A 25111-nucleotide genomic window follows, 5' to 3' on the forward strand; every position below is an offset into this window, starting at 1 on the left:
GCTCCCGGCGCTGCCTCCTCGGGCGGGGCGCGGACGGGACTCGCCGCCGCGGGCCGGGCGGGGCCCGGGGCCGGCTGCCTCTTGCCCCCTCCCGGCGCAGATCCCGCCCGGCACACCCCACCCACCCGCGGCGACTTGTGCCCCACTCCACGGGCCGCCGGCATTCCCGTCTTGGGCGGCCGGAGGAGCCGAGCCTCTCCCGGCACGGCACGGCACGGCACGGCGGTCATGTCGCGGGGCCCCGTGGCGGCGGTGCGGCTGCTGGCGCTGCTGGTGAGTGCGGGGCGCCGCTTTGCTTTGCCGCGGGGCTCCCCCGGTACCGGGCGCCGCTTTGCTTTGCCGCGGGGCTCCCCCGGTACCGGGCGCCGCTTTGCTTTGCTTTGCCGCGGGGCTCCCCCGGTACCGGGCGCCGCTTTGCTTTGCTTTGCCGCGGGGCTCCCCCGGTACCGGGCGCCGCTTTGCCGCGGGATGGAGCCGCGGTGGTACTGCCGCGGGGGTACCGAGTGCCGCCGCCGGAGAGAGGTGTTCCCACCAGGACTTGGCAGCCATTCCAACGCCTGCTGTGTGTGTCTGGGAACGGGTTTTCTCTCTTTATTTGCGTTTGTTGTCTGAAAGCAGGTGGAGGTAGGAAATCCCAGCAGGAACGGTATCTGGGATGGGTGGGGTTCCAGAGGCGCCGGGAGGAACAGGAAGGTAGTGAGGAGTTCACGTTGTTGCCGTCTTCATGTTTAACATGCTCTTTATGCTAGTAAATTGTATTTCCCTTCTGTGGGAACAGTTTAACAGTGCCAGGAGGGGAGGTGAATCAAAAAGTTTGGAAGTCTTTATCGCCTTAGAAAAGTTTCACCAAATTCTTAACGACCGAGGACTCCTTAGGCTTTCTCCTGCTCTTCCCTCACTACATCAGCCTTTAGATCTTCCATCCTATGAAATACTTTCTCAGGCTAAAAACAATGACTATTTCATGACAAGCTGAGAATGAAATGCTTGATTTGTTAGATTTGGACTGATGCTTTCTAGCTCTTTCTAGCTGCTTTACAGCAAACTCTTCATTGTATCTGCGGTATTTTCTTTTGCTTTTCACCTTTCCAGGCTGGCAGAATGCCTGCGGAAGTTGGGCTGCCGCCGTTCAGACAAAGGTGAGGGTGGAGGCCATGCTCTGGGCTGTGCCAGGAGCTGCCGAGCAGCTGGACAGGGATCAGGAATGGCTTGTTGCATGGACAGAATGGAAGGCACTGGGGGTCAGGACCTTGTTCTCTGAGCTCAGGAACCCACAAAATCAGATTTGTTATCTGGACACCTGTTGCCTGATAGCAATATGGTTGTGCATAAGTTGGCAAGCAGCAGTTAAATCTGTTTTTACAGTAAGCTGGTAGTTGGGGTTTGGTTGGAAAATGTTTTATCCTCATTTTGTCCAAATTAACGATGGAAAACATGGAACACCACTTGTGCAAAAGTTTTTACATATTCTTTCTGCAATACCTGAAGGCACACCACCGTCCATTTTGGTGGGCTTGCACTGGCTCAGGATGCTGTTAGTTTGCCTGAAGAATGTTATTTTTCTCAATCTTCATCATCCTCAGTTTCAGCTAAGGCTGGATCAGGATATGATATACTGAGAGTCAAATCAATTTGGCCTAAAAGACTCATTGTTAGAATATTAGAATTAATAAAGCTGCCTTAGTTGGGTGATGGCAGAAGAGAAAGAGAGGCACTGCTGGGTTTTGACATTTTGGGATTTTTTTCCCTAATCTGGGCATTCATGTAGCAAAAAGTCAAGTTCCTTATTTGAGAGTATTGGATTGGGATCATTTATTTCTTATGAATCTTAAGAAGCTACTGAAAAACAAAATTAGTCTAAAAGTAGCATCTTCTCAAAGCACATTCTACCTTAGAAGCATCAGGAATGGTAGGTTGTTCCTCTCCCGTTTTTCCTGGAAGAATCTCTCAGTGCTCCCTCCCTGCCTGCAGGCTGCATCCCTGTATCATCATCCCTGGGTACCTCGCAGACGTCATGGCAAATCTCCCCAAGCCCCTGCCTCCAACCCCTTTCCAGGAACATTTGTGCTGAATGGTGGTGCACCCAAAGGGTTGGGCTTGACCTGGAGTGTGTCCAGGGCACACACCCAGAGCCATGGGCCTGCCAGGCAGGCACAGCTATCGAGGATCATTAGACTGGGAGGTTTCTCAATCATTTCTAAAGGGGGTGGACATCATGTATCCAGGAAAAGAAGTCTTAGAACGTTTCCTGCATTTGAGTGAAAGGATAGTGGTCAGAGATGTATGAATCTTAGTATGGGAGTAGCAAAATTAATCTTTTCTCTGAATGTCTTCCTCAGATGTACTTCGTTGAGGTTTGGGATGGGTATGATGAAATTCAGGCCTGATAACTACTGTAATGTCAGAGTCAGTAGCAGTTAATTTTCAGAAGTCACAGAAGTAAGTTTAATAAAAACATCACAAAGTGATGCATGGTTTTAAGAAGAGCAGAGGTGAGCTAATTCAAAGCAATCTAGCTTCTGTTGCTAGTAACATGTTGAAACGCGGTTAAAATATTTAGAATCATCTGTGGATTGAGTCAACATTTTAATATTGTTCCAAAAATGAGGGAAAACCCAGCTGTGGTGAGATCTGAAAGCAGCCAAAAAATATATAAAGTCTAGTATTTTATCCATCCTATTGAACTGAAGTGGTATGTTGGTTTTGATACCAGACTTCAGAAAAAAAGTAATTCTCTCTAGGAGAGACTACAGAACAGTAAAAAAAAAAAAAAAAATGCAATCTAAAGTCACAAAATCCTTCTTAAAATTATTTTTAAGGGAAATTAAAGAACTGGTATGTGAGAAAAGACAGTGAGTAAGATATTTGATAAGTTCACATATACATGAAGAGTAGAAGAAAAGGGAATTACACCATACAATGAGAGCATTGTCAACATGTCAAAGGAGATTAGGTTTGAGGTTAAGACATCTCAATATAGATGTTTAAGTTTCTGCTAATGTATATGGAGATGCAGTGGATGCTGAGTACACCTGTTTGATTGGATCAGATTGTACTTTTGAAGAAAATCTCAAGAGCGAGTGGATTGTATCCCTCCTGAGTGAAAACATGTTGGTAGACACATCTATCTGTTTGTAGATATTTGATCTGTGGGAACAAGTTAATTATAGTCTGAAGGATCCATCAAACCATGGGTTGTATGGTGTTGGGTTCTCTGCATCACGTGCTTTGCTCTACAAATCCTCCTGTGTTTGGTTTACAATATTTAATTGGAAGTACTCTCAATCAGTAGAGCTCAGAGAGAAATAAATATGGACTGGTTTGAGGGCAAGTTGAGCAGCGCTCCGATCTCTATGGGTATTGGCTATATTTCTGCTGGTCATAATGAAAGTTTAGGCACTTAGCTTTCATTTAGACATGTAAATTTGTGTGCCTTACTCTGAATATCATGCAAGCAGCAATATGGTCAACTTACAAGGAGCTAAGAATTAGGATAATAAAATGAAGATGAAAATTAACAGACTTTTCATTGGTAGGACTATCTAGGAGCCCCCTTAGGTTAGTGAGGCTGAGGGACCTCCGTCCCTCCTTTTTAAGAACAGGATAAATAGTTGTCAGGAAGTATTTGGGTGTAGTTTGTTTTCCCTAGGGCTAGGAGATGTACTAGTAGATGACCTTGGAGGGTCCCCCCTGGTTGCTTCTCTGAGGTCTTCACATGTTGTTTGTAACACCAAACTGACTCACAGGAGGTGCAAGCTTCAAATCTCCTAACACACAGCACATGGAAAAGACCTCATTTCTAGGCATTACTGTTTCCTGGTGCAAATACATACACATACCTTCTTGATTGCTCAGTCTTTATAGTTTTACAGCTGAGCTTTGTGTTGAAAATCTGTCCCTTAGTCACTTCCTGACTATGGATGAGCAGGGATTTGGTCAAGAGCAGCCTTGCAGTCACTATACATCTATACATGGCAGTCACTCCCTTCTTTTCCATGCCCTCTTGCCTATTCCTGCTGCTTTCCTGTAGTGTTTCATTCCAATTTCATTACTTCAAACCTCAGACTTTTTTTTTTTTTTTAACCATCCCATTTTCTTCTGACAATATGTTCTCAGCTCAGGTCAATAGGTGTCATCAGTAGATGTCTGGTTTTTGAGACAAGGCTGTGATCCACAGCAAATGACAAAGCTTTCCTACTCTGAGCCATTTAACAGAAGGCAGTTGAAAGATACTTAAAAGAAAAAAAATGTGGGGGAGAGGGGGAAAATTCACATCTTCAACAGGCAGTAAATTCAGACATTTTACTTGTCCTTGAAGAAAATGTCACAAAAAAGTGTTTTTCCCCAGTTTAAAAGTTTTGGAACTTCTAAAATTTTTCAGTAAAAAAGGCTGAATCCCTCTACATATTTTTTTCCCCTTGTATTTATGCATCTTGTGAATAAAATTTTAAAATTCTTAAAAAATTTTTGTCGATATCTTCTAAGTCTCTTATGAGGCTACCTGTGGACTGTAGATTGAATAATACAAGAACAAAAGTATTTTTTACTGTCTTAGCATTAACCAAGAATGTTTTGAGAGACATTTTCTACTATGCAAACAAATAGATTTTTACATTTACTTATCTTAATGAAAGATTTTCTTTTTATAATGACTAGTGGAATTTTTTTGCACATTTTTGACACACATCTCAGTGGAAGGTCTGCTTATTCTTGGTTTTCAGACACTTTTGTTTGTACTGAGTTCTCAGTTCCCAACACAAGGAAACTTCTCAGTGTCTCCTCTTGTCTCCATTCAGTTTTTAGACAGAAACAGTTTTCTGTCCAGTTTACCAATTAGAACAACCAAGGATGTTTCTGATGATATGTTCACCTTCCAAAAGAGTTGCAGCTTCTGTGTAAAACCTTGACTATAAAGCAAAATTCTCCTGACACTCTTGCTGGTATAATCTCATTAGTAATGAAAATAAATTTTGAAAATCCATACTATTAGTAAAATCAAATAAGATTAAGAGCATCTATGAAAACAGCTTTGTGTGAGATCCTGTACTCTTCCTGATGCATGTCCGTTAGGAAACTTACTTGATAATTTCTGTCTTCAGAATCTATACATTGGGAAAAATACCATTTGAAAAACAATTTTGTTGAGCAAGTTGAAACATAAATCTGCTGAATTGCTCAACACAGTCTGCTAAAAAAAGATAACATCTTTTTTTAAAAAAAGCATAAGCTGTCATCAATTCAGTATTCAAGGCTGAGTCAGACGGAGTAATAGGGAGAGCCCAGTGAACAGATAGAAACCAGAGACTGATTTATTTGAGTAAAAAAACACCTTTTCTTAGCCTGCTTTGCCTTAGGCAGTTTTATATCTAAGAAAATAATCACCTAAGTTGCAAAATAAAGTAGTAGTAGTTTTCAGAAATTAAAGTATTTGCTACCTGTACAAAGTTCAAAACTTGATTTGTAAGTTTCCCATGTTGTAATAGCCTACTTTTTATTGTTGCTGCTTCCCAATACCTACATTTTTTGCAGGTTGGGGGGTGTTGTTACTTGCAGAGCTACGGTGCCTGGAAAGCAAACATGAACATGGGTTTTCTGATAAGTTGGTTTCTTCCAGCCAGGATTTGTCACCTAGCTGAGTCATTCAAAGCCATGCATAGCTGTCCTGGCCTGTCCTGGTGTGTGAAGAGGTGGGCAGTCCCAATGCTGAATGTTAGCCTGCAAAGTTTTGTCAGAGCAAGCACCTCTGCTTTGTTTAAATAGGTGATGCCATTTATCCTCCCAGCAAGGTTCTGAGTAAGAGAGCTGCTTCTGTCGTGTACATTTCTCAGATGTACACAGCAGATGTTTGGGTTAGTCCTTACCTTTAAACAACATTTATCCGATTTTCTTCTCTGATGCAATTGGTAACCCACCACAGCCACAAATCCAAGGCTTGCTCAGAAAAGGAAGCTTCTCCAAAGTGCTGCATGTTTTTAATGTCAGTAATTATGGGTGAATTTTTCAGAAATTGTTATAGGTAAATAATAAATATTAATTTATACATGTCAGAAGTCTTCTTCCTTATGGCTTTTCTGCTCTTATGAAACCTGTCACAAAAGTTATGTTTTAGTGCTGCTGAAGAGACATAGAAATAATAATGACTGTCATCATTTCCTTTGCAGATCTGTTTGAATTATGGACATGGGCTCTATGTGAAGGTAGGATATAATGGAAAGTTTTTATTTTTATCAGTGCCTATAGAAGGGTTCTCTGAACCACATGTCAAAGTCATGCCTTATTTCAGTTGATAAATGTCTTGAATTCTACCATTTTCTGGAATGTTAAAGCTGCATAGTGAATAGAGAAATGAAAGCTGAAAAGTAAGTGAATAGATTCCTACATCCATTACCTAGAGTGGCATTGAACTTTAAGAAACCTCCCCTAACACAGTAAAAATGTAGATTGCCTTTTTGACCTCGGTAGATGAAAAACCACCATTTTATTGAATATGTTAAACTGGGAGTCAACAGAGACAGTAGAAAATAAAGTGGACAGAAGGATGAGGGCTCTCATGCAAAGTGAGAATAAGATGTAGTTAAGCAGGGATAGCAGAGACATTGGATGGATTGAATACAGGCCTGCTCTTCCATGTATTCTGTTTCAGAGAGAAGGTTAAATATGCGAGGCAGTATTTGTGGGAAGATAAATACGGTGGTAAAGCAGAAATGGTGGTTCAAAACAGCCTTAGTGCCAAACTTCTTCCCATATCTGATGACAAGCATTTAAATCTTCCAGAGCAGGTGTATTTTCACCAACCCCTGGTCATGGAAACTTGCTCATATTTTTTAAGCCTGTCTTGCCTAATTCTGTCTTGATGAAAAGACCAGTGCAGTTTTCCTCTTCAACCAGCTTGAGGACTGTGTAGCCCCTAGATTCTGACTCAGATTCTGTGACTCAGAAGGCTGATGCTTCTCCCTGATTTTGAAGTTACTAGCTATTGAAAGAGCAAAAGTTGCTCAGAAGTCTTGGCTACAGCAGCAATAAAGCATTTATCTGAAATGAGTAAATGCAGTGCTGACATTCCATCTTGTCTTTTCACAGGTTTATCATCAAAATGACAGGAGTGGCCTGCTGTCTCATCCCAGCAGCCTAGTCAGACAGAAGCGAGAATGGACAGTCCCTCCAGCTTTCATACGGGAGGAAGAAGACAATTCCTATAAGAATCCAATTGCTAGAGTAAGCCCAGAAAGCAGTTAAATATACAATACACAGAAAAAATAGAGATGAAAATGTAAAATAAGAGTGTGGCTTCCCTAAACACATGCACAAAGATTTCTTTAATTTTAAAGGACTTGAATGCCAGTTGAAGATTGACACATTTACTTCTGTTTCCTTTACTTTTAAAGCCTGATTTGGCTCAGTCTCTCATTTTTTCATTAAGCTTTGGGAATGCAATATCTTTGAATTTTTTTTACCCCACTACCCCCCTGGAGTTGAACTTGGCAAGTGGGTCCAAAATGTGTTGGTGCTGATTGGCCAGAAGGATGTACATAGAGCATGATTATGTATGCCCAATCCTTTAGGAAACAAAGCTAAAAATAACCCAGGTGTTATCCTGTGTGAAAGAGTGATATGCATCTGGTTCATCACCAGTGTTCAAACCTAAATTCACCACTCCTGCCACTTCAACAATGAAGTGACTGCAGGTGATGACAAGCTGTTGCCCTCTGCTTGGGATGCCCCTTCATGGTGATACTGGTACAATGCACACTTTTCCAAATGGTTTAAATATCTGCTGACAGCAGAGGAAGGGTGTAATGTCTAGTCTCTGCAGCCTCTTCTATGTGTTCATCTCCAGGTCTGACCTTTTTCTTCCACCCTGTCCCTTCTCCAGTCCTGGTATATTTGCTAGCTGAGGTCTGACCTCCCAGGTCAACTCCCTGCTCCAGATGTTCCTCATCTCCCTGCACCAGATTCTCAAACAGAACATGCAGCCCCTCCTCCATTCATCTCTACATCTCCACAGTCAGAGGAGTGCAGGGAAATGTGTTAATTTTTTTTTTTGTTTATTCACTACAAAATAGAAGAAATACTTTGTTGCACTTTAAAATGTGGTTTTATTTACTGAGTACTATTTAATTTGTTATATTCCTACTAGATACATTCAGATCTTGAAGATACAGGAATTGTAGTAACTTACACTATATCTGGTCAAGGAGTAACAGAACCCCCATATGGATTATTTGTTATCAATGGAAAGACTGGTGACCTGAACATAACAGGAAGGGTGGACAGAGAAAAGACTCCAATGCTTCTTGTAAGTTGAAAATTAACTTTTTTCTTTATAGATCTCCTCCTTTCATTTTTTAAATTTATTTGCTTTAAATGTGTCTGCTTGAAATAATATACATAATGTATTTCTGGATATTTGTGTATACTTTCTTGTATTTATAAGCATATATAATAAGCTTTTATAATGTTTAGACTTTGTTGTATATAATGGGTGTATTTCTGGTTTGCATATGTGTTTGTTTATATGACAGTCACGCATTGGATTTGTTTATTGTTTCTGTCTATATTATCAGGTCCGAGGCCATGCACTAGATAAAAATGGGGCAAAACTGGAAGAGCCAATAGACCTCCCAATTAAAGTTGTAGACATAAATGACAATTTTCCAGTGTTTTCACATGAAGTTTTTGTTGGTTCAATTGAAGAATTAAGTGAAACAGGTAACTTTATTTTTTTTTTTTTTTTAGTTTTTCCCAGCATATTCACGGGGACAAGTGAAATGCACTTTAGAGCAGTGCTGACATAAGCCAGGTTATCCATATGTGAATGAGGGTTTTTATTCAAGGCTCAACTGTGTTGTGTGATTAAGGGAGAGCATCCCCCTAGGGGCAACAGAGAACAGTATTTCCTCTTGTGGCACTTTTGGTTTGTTGTCAGAGCTACTATAAATCCAGGAACCAGAGCTTGTCTGCAGGAATTGCACAGGAAATGCAATCTGCCTTCTGGGCCAGTAGTCACAGCCTGTTTGGGAGGGACTTCACTCTGCTATCCTCATCCAAAGCCCTGCTTTATTTGTGGGCTGGAGAGGCAGTTTGCTGGTAAGCACATATGGCTGTGTCATAACCATTGAAGAGCAGGTTAATGGCCATTTTCCTATTGAGATCAGTAAGCACATATGGCTGTGCCATAACCATTGAAGAACAAGTTAATGGCCATTTACCTATTGACATCAGTAAACATAAGAGCAACAGATTATTTTCAAGAAGATTAGAAAAGCTGGAATTAAACTACCTAATAAATACCTGGCAGTGTCTGTTTCAATGTCTCTATAATGTGAAAAAACAAATTATAAGGTGATTGCACCATGGGTACCACCATATATATTGAATTAAGTTGTTGGAGGGCATCAATACAGATCAGTGGTTTCAATAATGTCCAGGTAAAGGAATAGTTACTGCTGTCTTTTAGAATAATGTGTAAGGGAAATTTATCTCATTGTTCAAAAGCGTGTACTTTCTGCTCTGTATGTTATCTACATTTTGCTGTCAGAATTACTGAGAGAATTTAACCTATTGTTTAATTTGTGCATTTAATTTTATGAGTTACAGATGTGTAAATGCAATCTTTTTGTTGGCTAGAACATATACTTTAACATGTATCTATTGGGTTTAAAAACACTTCATCAACTTCATGCATGAAATAAATAAAGTCAAGAGCACCAGAAAATTGTGCAGGGCATCTAACAAAATGCTCTTATCTTTGACATTACAGTAAAGTTATATACCAGGTGCATGGTGGTGTAAACAAGTGCCGTATTTTGTTTGTGTTTTCCAGGTACAATTGTAATGAGGATAAATGCAACAGATGCAGATGAACCAAATAACCTAAATTCCAAAATTGCTTTCAGGATTGTTTCCCAAAGCCCTAGCACTCCATTCATCATAGATAAGAATACTGGCGAAGTTCGAGTAGCAAAAATAAACCTTGACAGAGAGGTAAAAAAACCCCTCCCATTTTGAAGTTTGTTAGCAGTGGTTTTCTGGTGCCCATTGTATCACCCTCAGCCCTGCCTGCAGAGTGAAGAGCTGGCCCTCTTACCTTTCTTAACTTCCATTGCGATTAAAGCCTTGTCTGTGTGATGCATGGATTTCAGGCATTGTGGGAGGAGGCAATGGGATAAAGGCCATATCCTCCCCATCACCTCCCTAGCACAGCTCCAGCCCAATGGTTTTGCTTTCTGTCCCTCCAGTGCAGTCAGGGCAGCAGTTACACAAAACAAGGCATCATTTCTTTCTTCTGGGGAGTGTATAGCAAAGATAACCTCGATCGCCATCTGCAAAGTTGCTGGCTGCATCTGGATTTTTGTAGCCTGCCATGCAAATTGCAGTTCAAAGACTTAGGACAGGTGCTACTGTGAAACTGCATTGGAAGTCCCATATTACCAGGGACATGACAGAGTTGCTTGCAGAGTTTTCCCTGGCCAGCAGATGGTGATGGGAATGCTGGCTCTGTGGCTGAGGGATGTGGCTCTGCCTGTGTCCTGACATGTAGGTGTCACTGGTCCTGTCCCTGTTCATGGTCACTGGAATTCTTTACTTTGCTGTGTAAGTACAGTCTGACTCTTTGTGGGGAAGGTGTGAAAGTCCCGTACCCTTTTCAAAGACTCAGTTCTACTCCAACAAAATTTGTGGAGATTGTGTGTGAGATTAACTTTTATCTAGAGAGGAGTTACAATTGACCATAAGAGACCCTACCAAAACATAATAGAGGTCAAAGGAAGAATTTTTAGCCTGGATTAAACACTTTTTTTCTTACCATGGCAGACACAAAGTAGCTACTCTTTGGTGGTGGAAGCAAAGGACCGTGGTGGTGAAAAAGACGGGAATGCTGCAACATGTTCTTTAGAAATCAAGATTCTGGATGTCAATGACAATCTGCCTGTTGTTGAAAGTCGTACAGTAAGTATAATTATCACAATTTTTAGCATGTTCCTACACCTGCCAGGATCCCATAATAAGACATTGTGCAAAATTCCTTGCACTGATGAAATTAGGTAAGCCATGATATCTTTTTAAAGAGTGGATTTTTTTAATTGCAGTTTGAAGCAAGCATTGAAGAAAACAGAGCAAATGTGGAAATTTTGAGAATAAAAGTATTTGACAAAGATGAAGAGTTTTCTGATAATTGGCTGGCAAACTTTACATTTGTTTCTGGCAATGAAGGTGGTTTTTTCAAAATTGTGACAGATACCCAAACAAATGAAGGAATTTTGACTGTTGTGAAGGTAGGTATAGATTTTAGAGAGTCTACTTTAAATATTAGAATAATTTATCCATCTGTGTTGACAAATTGTGTTTATTCAATCAATATGTAAAATGTGTGGATACTCCTCCTTTGCCGTAGTTTTAATGCATTCAGTAATTCCATACAAAATAATAATTTTGTCAAGTTTTTCCGTTTGCATTCTGTGTGATCTCAAATATAACTAATAAGGCAGAAGTCCCCAGACTTCCCCTTGCCCTTTGGGTAACAGTACTAACATGCTGTAGACTTTCACGTTCCTGCTGTCCTTGATTTTCAGTAAACATTTCTTTATTTCTCCTGGCCACTGCTAATGTTGGAAGCAACACCTGTTCCATTGTCCACAAGCTACAGAAAATTTTGTTAATTTCTCCAAGTTGAAATGATGATGAAAATATTTTCCATTAATGGAAATGTCTATTTTATAGTTTTCAATTTTCTTTAGTCCACAAATACTGAAGAAGCATAGTGCCCTAAGCAGCTTTTTTTTTCCTGCTTAGATTTCCTTATCTGAAAACTGCGAATTATATTTTAAAAAGTTAGCATTATTAAGTGAATGATTAGGTTTGAAAAAGAAACAAATGCAAACACATAATTTTTGAGGAGCCAGGTAATTGAGGACTGATTCGGTGAAAACACAGGCAGACTATATGGGTAGGACTCCTTTCACATACATTGAATAATTTTAATTCAATAATATAAAGACATACCTATGGTGTCATCCATTAAAAATGAGCAAGAATAATAGGTTAAGAATCTTCCTTGCACTGTAACATCCTTACTGTTAAATATTACTTAAATATTTACATCCCTGTTACTCAAATAAGTATGCTATAGTATTAATTAAATATTAAATGTATGTTTGTTGGCTAGATATTGGATTCTGACAAATTCTGTTTTTTGTTTTTTTGTTGGTTTTTTTTTTATTATTTTCTTTATTGGTCCAGGAGCTGGATTATGAAAAAATGCAAAGTCTAAACTTAGGCATTGTTGTTACAAACAAAGCAGAGTTCCACAAGTCGATTAAAGCCAGTTACAAAGCAGAAACAATTCCAATCAAAATTAAGGTGATCAATGTGAAGGAAGGCCCTGTGTTTCCTGGTGGCACAAAAATTATTGAAGCAAGTGAGAAAACGCAGATAAAACAGGTTATTGGACAGTATCAAGCTTATGATGAAGACACTGGAAAAATAGCAGAGCACATTACGTAAGACTTTTTTAATAGCTATCATAACTGAGTATGTCAGAAGTCATATCTTATTGTCAAAATTTTCATGTTAAACTGAAATAATTTCAAAGGCAATAATTTTCTGTCAAGGATAATTCACATCTTAAACATCATAATGATCTTCAATATTCTATTATGCAGAAAACTGGTGATATGAAAATCCTCCTTCTTTTGTTGTATACAGCAAGACCTGAGTGTTTGGGTTGAAGTTGCTTGTGTTTGTATGGTATGTTTGTCATACCTGTCTACTTTTGAGATTCCATCGTCTCCAGTAAAATTAGGAAGGAATATGCAGAAACATTTATCAGTCAGACAGAAAGGGTGTGGCACAGATACGTCCACATGTGTGCACTTGGGTTTTGAATCATAGCTTTTCAGCTAGAATGTTATGTAACCAGTACCATGTCCTTTACAAATGGTGCACAGCAGAGTTGCACCCCCAGGGATGGACCTCTTTCCTCCATGCCTGCAATACAGTTATTCATGCGTGTCTAATGCTCAACTTTTGCTGGGAGCACAGATGAGGGGGGAAGAGAACAGTGTCCAGCAGTGCAGCTGTCTCCTGTCCAAGTCTCATTCCCTGATTGTACTTTCTGTACTGCACCCATACCTAAATCTTTGATTTAGAGAGGAGAGCAGCTCTCAGCATTCAGAGTAGGTTTATAGTTGTAACTAATTACAGTGGCAGGAGCATCAGGCCTCAGACTTAAAGAGTTAATCTCAGTTTTAAATGATGAGTAAACATACTGTGAAGCTGCTTTTTCTACTGATGGTTGTTTTCCTCATTATAAATGTGTCCATCTTTGTGTTCTTTTCATCAGATACATGAAAGGAAAAGATGCAGCAAACTGGATCACTGTAGACTCAGTCACAGGTGAAATCCTACTTGCTAAAAATCTTGATTATGAATCACCTTATGTAAAAAATGGTACCTACACTATCACCATGTTGGGTGTAACTACTGGTAAGTTGAGAGGTTGGTTTTGTTTGGTTTGTTTGCCTATCTACAAGGGTAGCTGGTTTAACCTACCCACCTCTAAAGTTAGGCAGCAAGTGCAATCTCAGTATTCAAAGGATAGACACAGGCAACTCATTTTTTAGAATGAGTTCCCAAGATATCTGTTTCTCTCCTCTGACTAGATTGAGGTGAACATTTTACAAAAGTTTTCAAAGATAGGTCTAATAGGAAACTCTATTGGCAAGGTGGGAATTGCCAGTATCTCAATATGTTTATCATTAGACTTCATAGTCTTAAGTTTTGTTGACTTCTAAGCAAGAAAGACTCTCTGAACTTCTTTTGTATATAAGTAGAATTCTTCATTTATAATCTACATGTTACTGTGTAACCATACAAGATTTTTTTTTTCAAGTTAAAGTAATAAAACAGCTTGCCTTCAGAAGAACTTTATCAATATATTTATTAACATCGGGAATGAAGCACTGTTATCATAAGCTCCAGGGAGATCTCTTTCAACTTACTTCAGCAATGTTGGGGTTTTGGAAAATATTTAGGTTTGGGTTGTTTTTTTTTTGTTTTAATATATTTTTTGTGCATAAATCAACTTAATTTTTCATATTTTAAATTCTTAGATTCCCCAAGGAAAACAATCACTGGCACAGTCGTCATTCAAGTTAAAGATGAGAATGATAACTGCCCAGTTATTGTGAACCCTGTGCGGACTGTGTGTTCAGATGCAAAATTAGTTGATGTTACAGCTTATGATTTGGATGGTTACCCGAACAGTTATCCCTTCAGCTTTACTGTCATTGATGAGCCAGAAGGGACAGCAGCAAAATGGATAATTGCATCTGGAAATGGTAAGAAAAATTTTTTTTTGATTACTTCAGTTCTTTGAAGTTCTAAGGTTGTAATTTATTAATTCCAGTCAAACTGACAGTTTGGCTGAGTGAGACCAATACAGCAACCCTATATATGGAGTCGGGCATTAAGATGATAATTTGCATTCTGCTCCCTTTTCTCTAAAGGTTATAAAAGTCCAGACATGTCCTCTGGCCTCTGGGGTCTGTTGCCTTTCCTTAGTTTGACCATCTTTGCCTGGCTTGATACCCCATGTGTGGTGATCAGGGTTTCATTAATAAGGGTAGGAACAAGTTATCCCCTTCTTCTTATGGATAATATGCAGTGATGCATTATCTGGGCATAGCTGATAAGCTGTCCACAAGCCAGCAGTGTGTTCTTGTGGTCAAAAGGTCCATGGTGTCCTGGAGTGCATTAGGAAGAGCACTGCTAGCAGGTCAAGGGAGGTGATCCTGCCTCTCTCCTGTGCCCTGGTGAGGCACATCTGGAGTGCTGTGTCCAGTTGTGTGCTGTGTCCAGTTCTGCCTCCTTGGTACAAGAGAGACATGGAATTCCTGGAGCATCAAGTGGAGGGCAACAAATATAATTAAGGGGCTGGAGCTCTTCTGAGGTCAGGCTGAGGGAGCTGGGCCTGTTCAGCCTTGAGATGACTGGGGAGAGACCTCATCGATGTCTATAAGTATCTGATGAAGGGAGAGTGTCAAGAGGATGGAGCCAGGCCCTCCTTGGTGATGCCAAGCAATGGGACAAGATGCAATGGGCAGAAATTCTCACTGCATCCAGTGAGATGCTCAGGAAGTTTCCACCTTAATACAAGGAGAAACTTCTTTACTCTACAGGGACCGAGCACTAGAAGAGATTGCCCAAAGAGGATGTGGAGTCTCCCTCACTGGAGATACTCGAGAACTTTCTGGATGCAATCCTGTGGCATGTGCTTTACAGAATCACAGAATCACAGGATTTAGGATGACTCTGCTTGAGCACAGAGGTTGGGCCCGGTGGAGATGCCCCACTGTGGTCCCTCCCAACCTTAATCAGTCTGTGATCTTCTGCCTAGATAGTCCTTGTCATGACATAGCCACAGCAGCAGATGTTTTGTTGGCTCCTTATCTCTGTCTGTGGCCTACAACAGATTAATCTACTAAAGACTGAGGCTGTTTCTCTGTGAGTTCAACCTTTATGTATCCAGATGACATGCCTCATGCTATACAGGTTGTCTTCCATGCTGTCTCTGGTCATGTGCAATTTCACAATTATCTCAGCCTGCAAGTGAGCATGGCTGCTCACTTACCAGCATGAATTACTTGATAAAAATAAAAGCATATATACTTTAGCAGCAGCTCATTAAACTTAATTCTATTGCATTGGCTGGGCATAACTGGAGGGAGTTTGTTGGAAGACTGTAGCAGTTGTATTTTAGTTAGTTTACAAGAGTCAATTTTCTCTCTGCTCACTCCTTGTGTTTTTTTCTTTTCCTTTTTTTTTTTTTTTTTTTTCTTTAACCTCCCTCCACTTCTGCCTCAGACACCAGCATACAGCTGGTACCACAAAACCTGAAGCCAGGCAGAACTGAAGTTCCCTTACTAATAAAGGATTTCCAAGGGGTCAGCTGTGCTCTGCCACAGTCTCTGCAGCTGACTGTTTGTGAGTGTGCAGATAATGGCGTGTGCCAGGAGAAGTTTGTTGCCTCGAAGTCAGTGGGTCTGGCACCAGCAGCGGTTGCACTAATCATCTTGGCATTTTTACTTTTGCTGCGTAAGTAATTGTTTCATATTATCTGAGAAGCACTGTAAATGTGGTCTGCAAAGCATCAGGAAAGAAACAGTTCAGCTCCAAGGTTTTATCATCTTGAGACATTCTGTGTAAACTCGTAGTCTTGTGGCGGTCATGGCAGATCCCCAGCTAATTTTGGTAATATCAGCATTTCACCCTGAAAGGATTTCAAGCTGTGCATTTTAAAATTAATATCAACAACTTTTAATATTTGTTTATAGTGCTGTAAATAACAAGTGGGGAAGCAGTGAGGAATGCTTTTGTATTCTGAGATGTCCCCAGGTGAACACTAGCTCTTCCTACCCAAACCACAGCACATTCTCCACTGTCATTTCTGTCACTGCAGATTCACTGTCTTGCTCAAAGCAGCAGGTGACATTGTTTTTTGGTGAGATAAAATAAAAGAAAAATAAGACTTGGTAATTCTGCTGTGGTCAGGTATAGCAGTGCTGCATTTAAACTCCCAATAGTTTATTGCCTGCGCAATACACAATCTAATTGTGATAAAACAGAGTTCATGCCACAGGAATAATATTCTCTGCTTCTAAAACTGGGTTATTTTGAGTCCCCCAGGCAGCACTCTAGGCACGTCAAAGGAGTGGTGAGGTGGAATTTACATGACGCCATGTTATTATCTAGTAGTAAAAGAAGAGGAGGAGTTAGAAATGCTGAGGTTGTACAGTGATAGCCAGGGCTTGGAACTGGTGTGTGAGATCTTTGATAGAAGTATAGCTACATACATGTGTGGCCATCTGCAGGATTGATGTGACTGCACGTCTGATGTGTTAGTTGTCAGTTTGTTCTCTGGAAACTGGCCTTGGCATATGCTTCTAGGAAATGCCTTGAATATTTGGGAACCTGTCTTCAGTCCTTGCCCGCCCTCATCCTGATATTAGCTCATTAAAAATACATTTGGTTATGGGAGCTGGCCAAACTTACAGTGGCTCTAAGTACGCTAAGGTCCTAATAACCACACAATTAATGGCAACCTTCTGCTTCCCTGTAGTCGTTCCACTGTTACTGCTGCTGTGTCCAGGTGGCTTGGGAGCAAAGGGATTTGCTGGAACAAAGACGTTTACGGACATACCAGACCACAGTGAAGCGATGTTGCGTCAGTGGAACAGTGAAGGAGCAGCTCCTCAGGAGAAGGCATGTATCCCTAATAGCCCTTCCCTTTGATTTCCATCTCAGGGTTCAGTTTGGCACCTGGGGTGGGGCCTCTTCCACACTACAGGTGGATATTTCAAAGCTCTACAACAGATTTTGACAACACATGAACATTAATTAAAATTAACCCTGTGAGGCTCAGCGAAAAATGTGTGGGAGATTACTTCCACCAGCGGCTGTAGAAAAACCAGCCATAGCACTTAAATCCCAAAATACAGGGAAAGCAATCAAGTAAATGTTGATCATATCTGAGCAGAAGATAGGACTGTGGGAAAAGCGTTTAACCAATAGAAAGTGAAATATTTGCATTTGCAAGTCTGGAATGCTGTGCACCCCTTTGGGAGCATGATAAAACAGCAAAATAATGGGTTATAATGCTGAGCTTCCCTTCACTGATTTAAAGTTTCAGACTGTTTTAAATTACTTCCCTGTGTATTTTCTATTTTTAAACAGAGGAAATTCCTTAGTAAAAAAGAAAAAGGCAGAAAAAGTGCAAATCTGCAGAGGGAACAGTAAATACCAAAAGAAATTTGCTCTTTGTTGTTATGCTAGAAAACAAGGTTTACAAATAAAGGGCATGACACTGACATGCTTTTGCACAATAACAGAAACAGAAGGTAAAAGACTTTGATTTAGGGCCAATGCTCACACCAAATTCTTGTTAAAAGATAACAAGCCAAACTGCTAGGGGAAAAAAAAAGGCCAGGCAGCACCACAAAGGTGGAAGGCAGTGCATACTTCCCCACGTAGTGTCTGAGGAAAATTGGGCAGAGTTTTTCTTGGAACAGCTGAGCTCCCTAGAGTTTTGCAAGCCTATTTTTGGTGGGGTTTTTTTGTTTTGTTTTTTTTTTTTCATTTTCAATTTTCTGAGTTTCAAGAAAACAATGATCTATAAAAACATTTCTATGAACCTCCTTGGCAATACACTTGGGAAACTGCACCCTGTTTTTAGGAGGCCTTTTACTCTTTGCAGCAACACGTATAAGTGCAATTTCAGACAAGTCATAAGGCAGCACCCTCCCTGTTCCCACCCAGCCCCACTGCTGGTTTGGTGAGTTCCATGTGCTAGACAGCAAAGCTTTCATGTCACATCTTAATTTGTCTTATTTATGTAGCCAGTGCTAAGCTTCATTCCACCCACTGCACTTGGGGACTTGAAAGGAGGAACAGCAGCAGCAGCAGCAGGAGCAGCAGGAGGAGGAATGAGTGGAGAAGAAGCTCTAATAGGAGCAGGCAGCTCTGCCTCTCACGTAGGAGAGCATCACAACACTATTACCAGGGAAAGATGGGAAGAGCAAAGGCATCTTCTTTCTGCTGCCGACTGTGGAGCCATGGCAGCTGGAGCAGCTGAAGGCATGGCAGGTGTAGACGGCAAGACAGTCGTGTCGGGAGGAGGAGCTGCTGTGGGAGTGGCTGGAGCCATGAATGAAGGATTCTTAAGAGACTACTTCAACGATGTAAGCATATAACCCAAAAATAACAGTATTTTGATGTTTGCACTTAGCATTGTGAAATATCTTTCATGTGATGACAGACAGAGGTGAGTAGATACGTAGATACAAACAGTCCTGACATTGTGCGCATGGAGTTGGGGGCATTAAGGATTTTTGGATTGGCCACACCTGTGGGACTTGGAGTGTGACAATGCTCAGTCTTCTAGCGCTGAATGCTTGCAAGGTGTCACACAAATAGGCCTTTCTCTCAGTGGAGGTATTTGTGGATGGGATCCAGAATATTCAGCAATAGCTGAACTGCCTTCAGCAATAGCAAGGAGTGCCTTGCCCAGGAAAAAGCCCTGAGAAAGACTGTGATCTAAATCTCAGGGTCTTAAGAATATGAAACTGGTCTCTAGGGAGGCACCTGTGACTCATCATGAGTCACAGCTCCAAACTTTACCATGGAGGAGGTGTTTGAAAGATAAGTCAAAGATGTCATACACCAGTGGGTGGGGCTGTATTTTCAAAGTAGCTGATGTGGTAAGTGGTGCTGACTTGTCTGTTTGCCTAGCAGCCTGGGTAAAGATCCATCAAAAGTGTATGAGGCATATGTTGCAATCCCCTATCTTTTTTTTTTTTTTTTACTGACCTAACCATTGACCAGTAGGTTGTTCCTACTTGTTGAAGCCACTTCTCTTCATGTTACATACATCATTAGTCCTTTGGCTGGTGAGCTCCTTGTAGTGAAAGTTTGACTTCCATGCACCATCACCTGTACAAACAAAACATCTTCACACCCTACAACTGGCAGCTGATGTGGTTTTGCAGGGGAGTAGCTGTGCAGATTTGAATCATCACCTCAGGCCAGAGCTTTTGGTACTTGTGTGTCTCAAAGTGCTCTAGCTACTGTTCTCATGGGTGAACAGATGCAAGAGTAGCAATCTCCTCTTCTTCCACTCTTTGTGACATAACTTTAAGCATAACTGCCTGATGAAGTCTGCAGGAGGGAAGTCGTGCTCAGTATCCATACAACTTCTGGGAGACTGAAATATCTCAGATTAGGGGTGAGGAAACAGACAAGTAACCAAACCAAATAGGTTTCAGCTGCTGATTTTTGTGGCAGAATCTTGGGTTGCATGCCTACTTCCAGGATCAAATGCAGATAAACATGCAGAGTCAAATGGGGTCTGGATATATAGCACATTACACAGATGCCTGAGCTAATTTGCAGTCCAGAGCTTCAGATGTGGCAGAAAGGTGGTTCTGAGCACAAGCCAGGATCCATATTAGATAAAGCTGGTTCAGCAGGCCCAGAGGATTTGGCTGTCTTCACTTTTGGAACTGGAGCTGATGCTAACGCATACACAGATATTTGTGCCAGCACTGCAGCAGCTCCATGGCAGACACTGCTTTCAGATTGAGATGACCCCATAAGCAATGTAGCCAGAACTCATGAGCCCTCCTTGTTGCCAGATGGTTTGCACAGAGCCTAAGAATTGATGTGATGGACTATGCATTTATACTTTACCAATCCATTTAACTTTGTGATTTGTTTCCTGTTGGGCATCTTGGATGTGATCCTGTAGTCTGCAGTATTGAAAAGGGCCATGGTAGGTGATAACATGTCAGCATGTACTCAGTAAATGTTTGTTTAAATGTTAGGATACTCTCAGAAATTTTATTGGTGCTCTCCTGCAAAAACCTAGTTAGAGGTGAAGTTCGTTCACTGAACTAAAACTAAAACAATGTCTTCATGACTATGGAGCAGTATCACAAATTACACATTTACTGGAAGAAACAGCAGTAGGTGGTGAAGGTATTCAAGGTTTTAAATATAATCTCAGATTTTTCTTCTCATCAAGGGTACTGTTAAGTTTAGACTAATTTAGAAAAAGGAAAAACACATGTTAGGTACAGCCCTCACTTGGTTGACAGTTTCTGTGGGATCAGTTAAATTTCTTATTTCAACCTTTTTGTCCAAGCATTGCTGATTTTTAAAAGTTACTAAGTCTAGAGCTGGCATTAATGAACTTTTGTTTGCTTTTGTTTTCTGTCTGCAGAAAGCTGTCTCTTTTGCGGATGAAGATGAGGAGCAAGCTGCAAAAGACTGTCTCCTGGTTTATTCCCAGGGAGAATCAGGCTCCCCTCATGGCTCCGTTGGCTGCTGCAGCTTTATTGAGGGGGATTTTGATGACCATTTTCTTGATGATTTAGGAGACAAGTTTAAGACTCTAGCAGAAATATGTATAGGTAGGCAGATCAACATGAAAGAGGGTGGCTACAAGAATGAATCAGGTTTTGGTCTTAGTGAAGCAAAGTCACAGTTCTTACACCAGCAAAATACTTCCACCTCTGGACAAGCTTTTGCCTCAGGCAGTGGTTTCCAGTCCATCCCACCCGTGCACACAGGCAGTGGCACAGGAGAAAGCAGCCTGTCCAAGGAGGTGGTGACAGAAACAACCTTTTCATCATCCCATCCTGGGCAGCACAATGCCCGGCACCTCCCCACAGGCCACACAGAGAGCAATGTCACCGTGACAGAAACATCCTATTCTGTGGGGGCTCCTGCCTGCTCGGCCCCTGTCTTTTTAGACCCCCAGTTTAAGGAGAACGTAGTGGTGACAGAGAGAGTGCTGGCACCTGCATCGAGCATTCAGGGGATGGTGAAAATCCCTGATTTGCCACATGGAAGTAACGTGGTGGTTACAGAAAGGATGGTGAAGTCAGCGTGTGCAGGGCCAGGATCCCTGGCAGTTCAGGATCTTCCTGACTCGCAGTATGTCGTGGTGAGGGAGCGAGAGAGAGTTCTTGTGCCTGCTGCAGAGCAGGGCTCGCTCAGCTTCCCTGCTTCGACACAGGAATGCAGCACAGTGCTGAATGAAAGGGTGGTGACAGCCTCAGGGCTGCAGGGCAGAGCTGAACAGGCAACAGGTGCCAGCTCAGGAAGGCAAGAGCATGCTCTGAGCACAGACTCCCCACTTAACTTGATGGGCTCTGACTTACAAGGGTCACCTCCTGCCAGTGCCACACTGAGCAAGTCTTCCAGGGTCACCAAATACAGCACAGTGCAGTACACTCGCTCATAGCCTGGCTCTGTGGAGAGGTTGGCAATGTCCAGCACCCTTCTGTCTGCATGCATCCTGCCTCAGGTTTTCCATGAGATCCAAATTTGCTGGAGCTTCCAGAATGGCATGTACTCATTTGCACTAGTTTGTATAAGTATGGATTATATGACCACGAAGCAAGTAAGGAAATCTAGTGTTATTTTACATTGGCAGGGATACCTTTGAGATGGAAAGATATGGGAAATACTTTTATTTTCCTGGTTTGCTATTTTTTAATTACTTTTTATTATACAGATAGTGTAACAACGCCACATAACCAGAGCTGCATAATTATGGGAAAACAGGAAAAAAGTGTCCAATCTAGTGATGGATAGTAGCCTGCAAAGCACAAGTAAAGTTTTTGAACAGGTGTTGAGTGTATCTGAAGTCCTCCTGTGGGGGCAGTCCGTTTCTGATTGTGTGTTTGCTGTTGCATTGTTGGCCATGGTATCTCCTCCTGAACCTTGCTAAGAAATCTTCCTGAGAAGCCCAGGCCAGCAAAGCTAGTATGTCTTCAGAGCAGTGGTGTGTTGACCTCCTGAAGGGATGTCACAATTTCAGGTTATCAGAATTTGTAACCTAAGCAATCAATACTTGCATGTTACCGCAGCAGTTAAAGAGAGCAAGTAGCAAAAAATCTGAGAACTCAAAATTTTCATTACCTTAGTCTAAAAGTTCCATTACTTGGTGTGGGTCTACACTGACATGGACAAGTAAGCATTTGCATCATGCACATTTTTCACTTCATTAACTTACGAGAAACAGCCAAGGCTTACCTTAGCCTTAGAGCCAGAGATTCAGTCAGTGGCTTTGTCACCAAAGTTTATGGCCCTTGGACATCCGTAGGATCTAATTTACAGGTGCAATTTAGTATTTGGAATTCATTCTGTGAGCTCACAGACATAGAAGGCAACTTTGTGTGTGTGAGGTTCCACTAGTTTCAGTACCAGAGCTCAAGTGGCTGGTATAGTGCTGTGTAATGACAGCTTCCCTTGGCTGTGACAAGATAACAGGAAGCTCCCTTTAGCTCTGCAACATTTGAATTTACTTTACTTTCCTTGAAGTTTATGTGGTAAAAGCAAGAGACACTACTGCAGTGTTTGGCAGTATGTGTATATATATATGCACATGTAAATATTTGTATGCTGTTTGGAACATTCTGAAGTTAATTTTATACAAGAAAAAATGTCCTACACTTATTTTGTTTTCTTAGAGTAGGTAGTGTGTTTATCTCATACTTGTGAAATCAGCAAGTTGGTCATAAGGTATTGCGAAGCCCATGGACCTGCAGAACTTTCAGGTTGTCTCCATCTCCTGGAATTTTCCCGCAGCTGCAGTGTTATGCTTTCCACTGATGTGTTCTGACTTTGACTAGAAATGCTCTCAGTGTGTTTACTTTTACTATTAGTAAAACTTGCTTCAAAAATATAAATGCGTAAAATAAGAGCCATAACTGGGGTCAACTGTGGCAGCTGGGCCATTACATTAAGTGGAGTAGTATTTCCAAACCTATCAGACTCCCTGCTTGCTTGGACCTATTGGTTATTTATCTCTTAAACTACATTTTTTAAATACATGTATATATTTCTCAGCAAGCCTGCAGTTTCAAGTGGTCACCACTTTTCTGACTTTATTCTGATAGAATATCTTTGTGGATTTATGCAATCTTAAAATAAAGAACTCTACTGTATTTTTAAATTTTTCATTCAAACAGCTACCCCAGTGAAAACACTGGCTTTCCTACTGCAAATAGAGTTTAAAGATAGAATGAGGACTGAGATTTCCCAAACAACCTCAAGGAATATCTGAAAGATGCAGATGTAAAAAAAGTTGGTGTCCTGCTGTAACATAAAGATTCTGACAAAAATGTGAATTCTGCCTTGTGGTTAAGTGCACTAAATTCTGTACTAACTCGATACTGCAAGAGAGCAGTATCCCTGCCGTAGATTTACTGGGCTTTGGCACAGATCCTTCAAATCAGTTTATGCTTCCAGACAGCATGGCATAAAACAGTCTTGTTTTTGTAACATATTAAAAAAGAGTCTATTTGAATAGATTTGTTAAGAGCGAGTCTCCATTATTTGACTTAGACTTGTAGGAAGGCTACAGCTGCTATCAGCATAGCATATCAGCATGTGTTAATGCTGGCAGAACATCCATCATATTAAATCACTCACTTCTAATGGGGCTATGTTTTGTAAACGATAGTAACTGGTGGGAGGAATGCACAGACCCAAATTAATGGAAGTTCCTGGTTAGCATCTGACTACTGGATAACCCCGAGAGAGGGACTGGCCCCAGATGCTTATCTTTGTGAGAGATGCCTTGTTGTGACTTCAAAAGGAAAGCAAAGTCTGTAATTTTCTTATCTAACAATAATAGAGCACAGTTACGCCGAAATGCCAGCACGACAGGGATTAGATCCATGCTACTCTTCTGTGATTTATGTTACCTCTGAATCCTTAGTAAATATGTTTGACTCCATGAGTATAAGCCAGCTGCCACAAGAAGGATGGAGCCTGTGTCCTGGATACCCACAAGGAAGTATTTCTGTGTCATCCCTCAGAATCTAGTTGGAGCTAGGTTAGATTTCACAAGACAGTACAATATTTTCCAGGCTCCATTCTTTCTTGGGAATTTTACCATAGTCCACCATCAAAGGTTTAAAGCTTGTCAGGGTTATCAGCAGTAAATCAGCTTTTAAAATGCTAAGTAAATCAGCTGCTATCCTTAGGAGAGTGATAAGTGCTTATGGCCTTGAGGCATCTCAAAAATGCATCACTCTTTCAGTGTGCACTGCAGTGGAGGAGCTGGTGGTGCTCACTGTTTCCTCTGTTGGCCCTTTCTTCCTGGTGGCCTTTGAGCTTCCAGGGAGCTCAGAGTGCACAGACAGCCATCTGTCCTTCTTACCTTATATAGCTAGGTTGGTAGGTGGGTATACAGGTAGGCAGGAAGGCTGGCCTCTGCTTGCTGCTAGTGCAGGCTTTCAAAGCACACAGAGTTTGCAGGGTTTCCAGGTACATTTTCAAAGCCCATGTGCATGGAGAAGCAAGGCACTGGGGGTTACTGAACACACAGAAATGGCTTCCAGCCATGGGAAAAACTGAGAGCCCTGTTAGGAAAACCTTCTTTCACAGGCATCTTTGGGTGGCTGCTGCTATGGATGACTGGATGACAAGGATTTTGGCATGATCCAGGAGAGGCTTGGTGTCAAGTTGTAACAGGACAGCACTCACCTGAGGCAAAATGATGCATTAAGTTGACTAGATGAGAAGAACTGGTGTTCTGCTTTCC

General features: G+C 41.3%; 1 protein-coding gene across 1 annotated transcript; it reads left to right on the forward strand.

The window, feature by feature from the left end:
* The first annotated feature begins 93 nt into the window (after positions 1-93).
* DSG2 (desmoglein 2) lies at positions 94-23869 on the forward strand. The gene is made up of 15 exons (XM_085572046.1): positions 94-273; positions 6162-6197; positions 7081-7215; positions 8138-8296; positions 8565-8709; positions 9824-9984; positions 10813-10947; positions 11088-11273; positions 12238-12497; positions 13340-13482; positions 14109-14336; positions 15862-16092; positions 17117-17263; positions 18397-18734; positions 20774-23869. Exons 1-15 carry the CDS (start codon positions 229-231, stop codon positions 21797-21799), a joined length of 3375 nt encoding a protein of 1124 aa, XP_085428172.1. The 5' UTR covers positions 94-228; the 3' UTR covers positions 21800-23869.
* Positions 23870-25111: the final 1242 nt, after the last annotated feature.

This window comes from Lonchura striata, chromosome 2 (assembly GCF_050655825.1).
Source record: "Lonchura striata isolate lonStrDom1 chromosome 2, ASM5065582v1, whole genome shotgun sequence".
Lineage (NCBI taxonomy): Eukaryota > Metazoa > Chordata > Aves > Passeriformes > Estrildidae > Lonchura > Lonchura striata.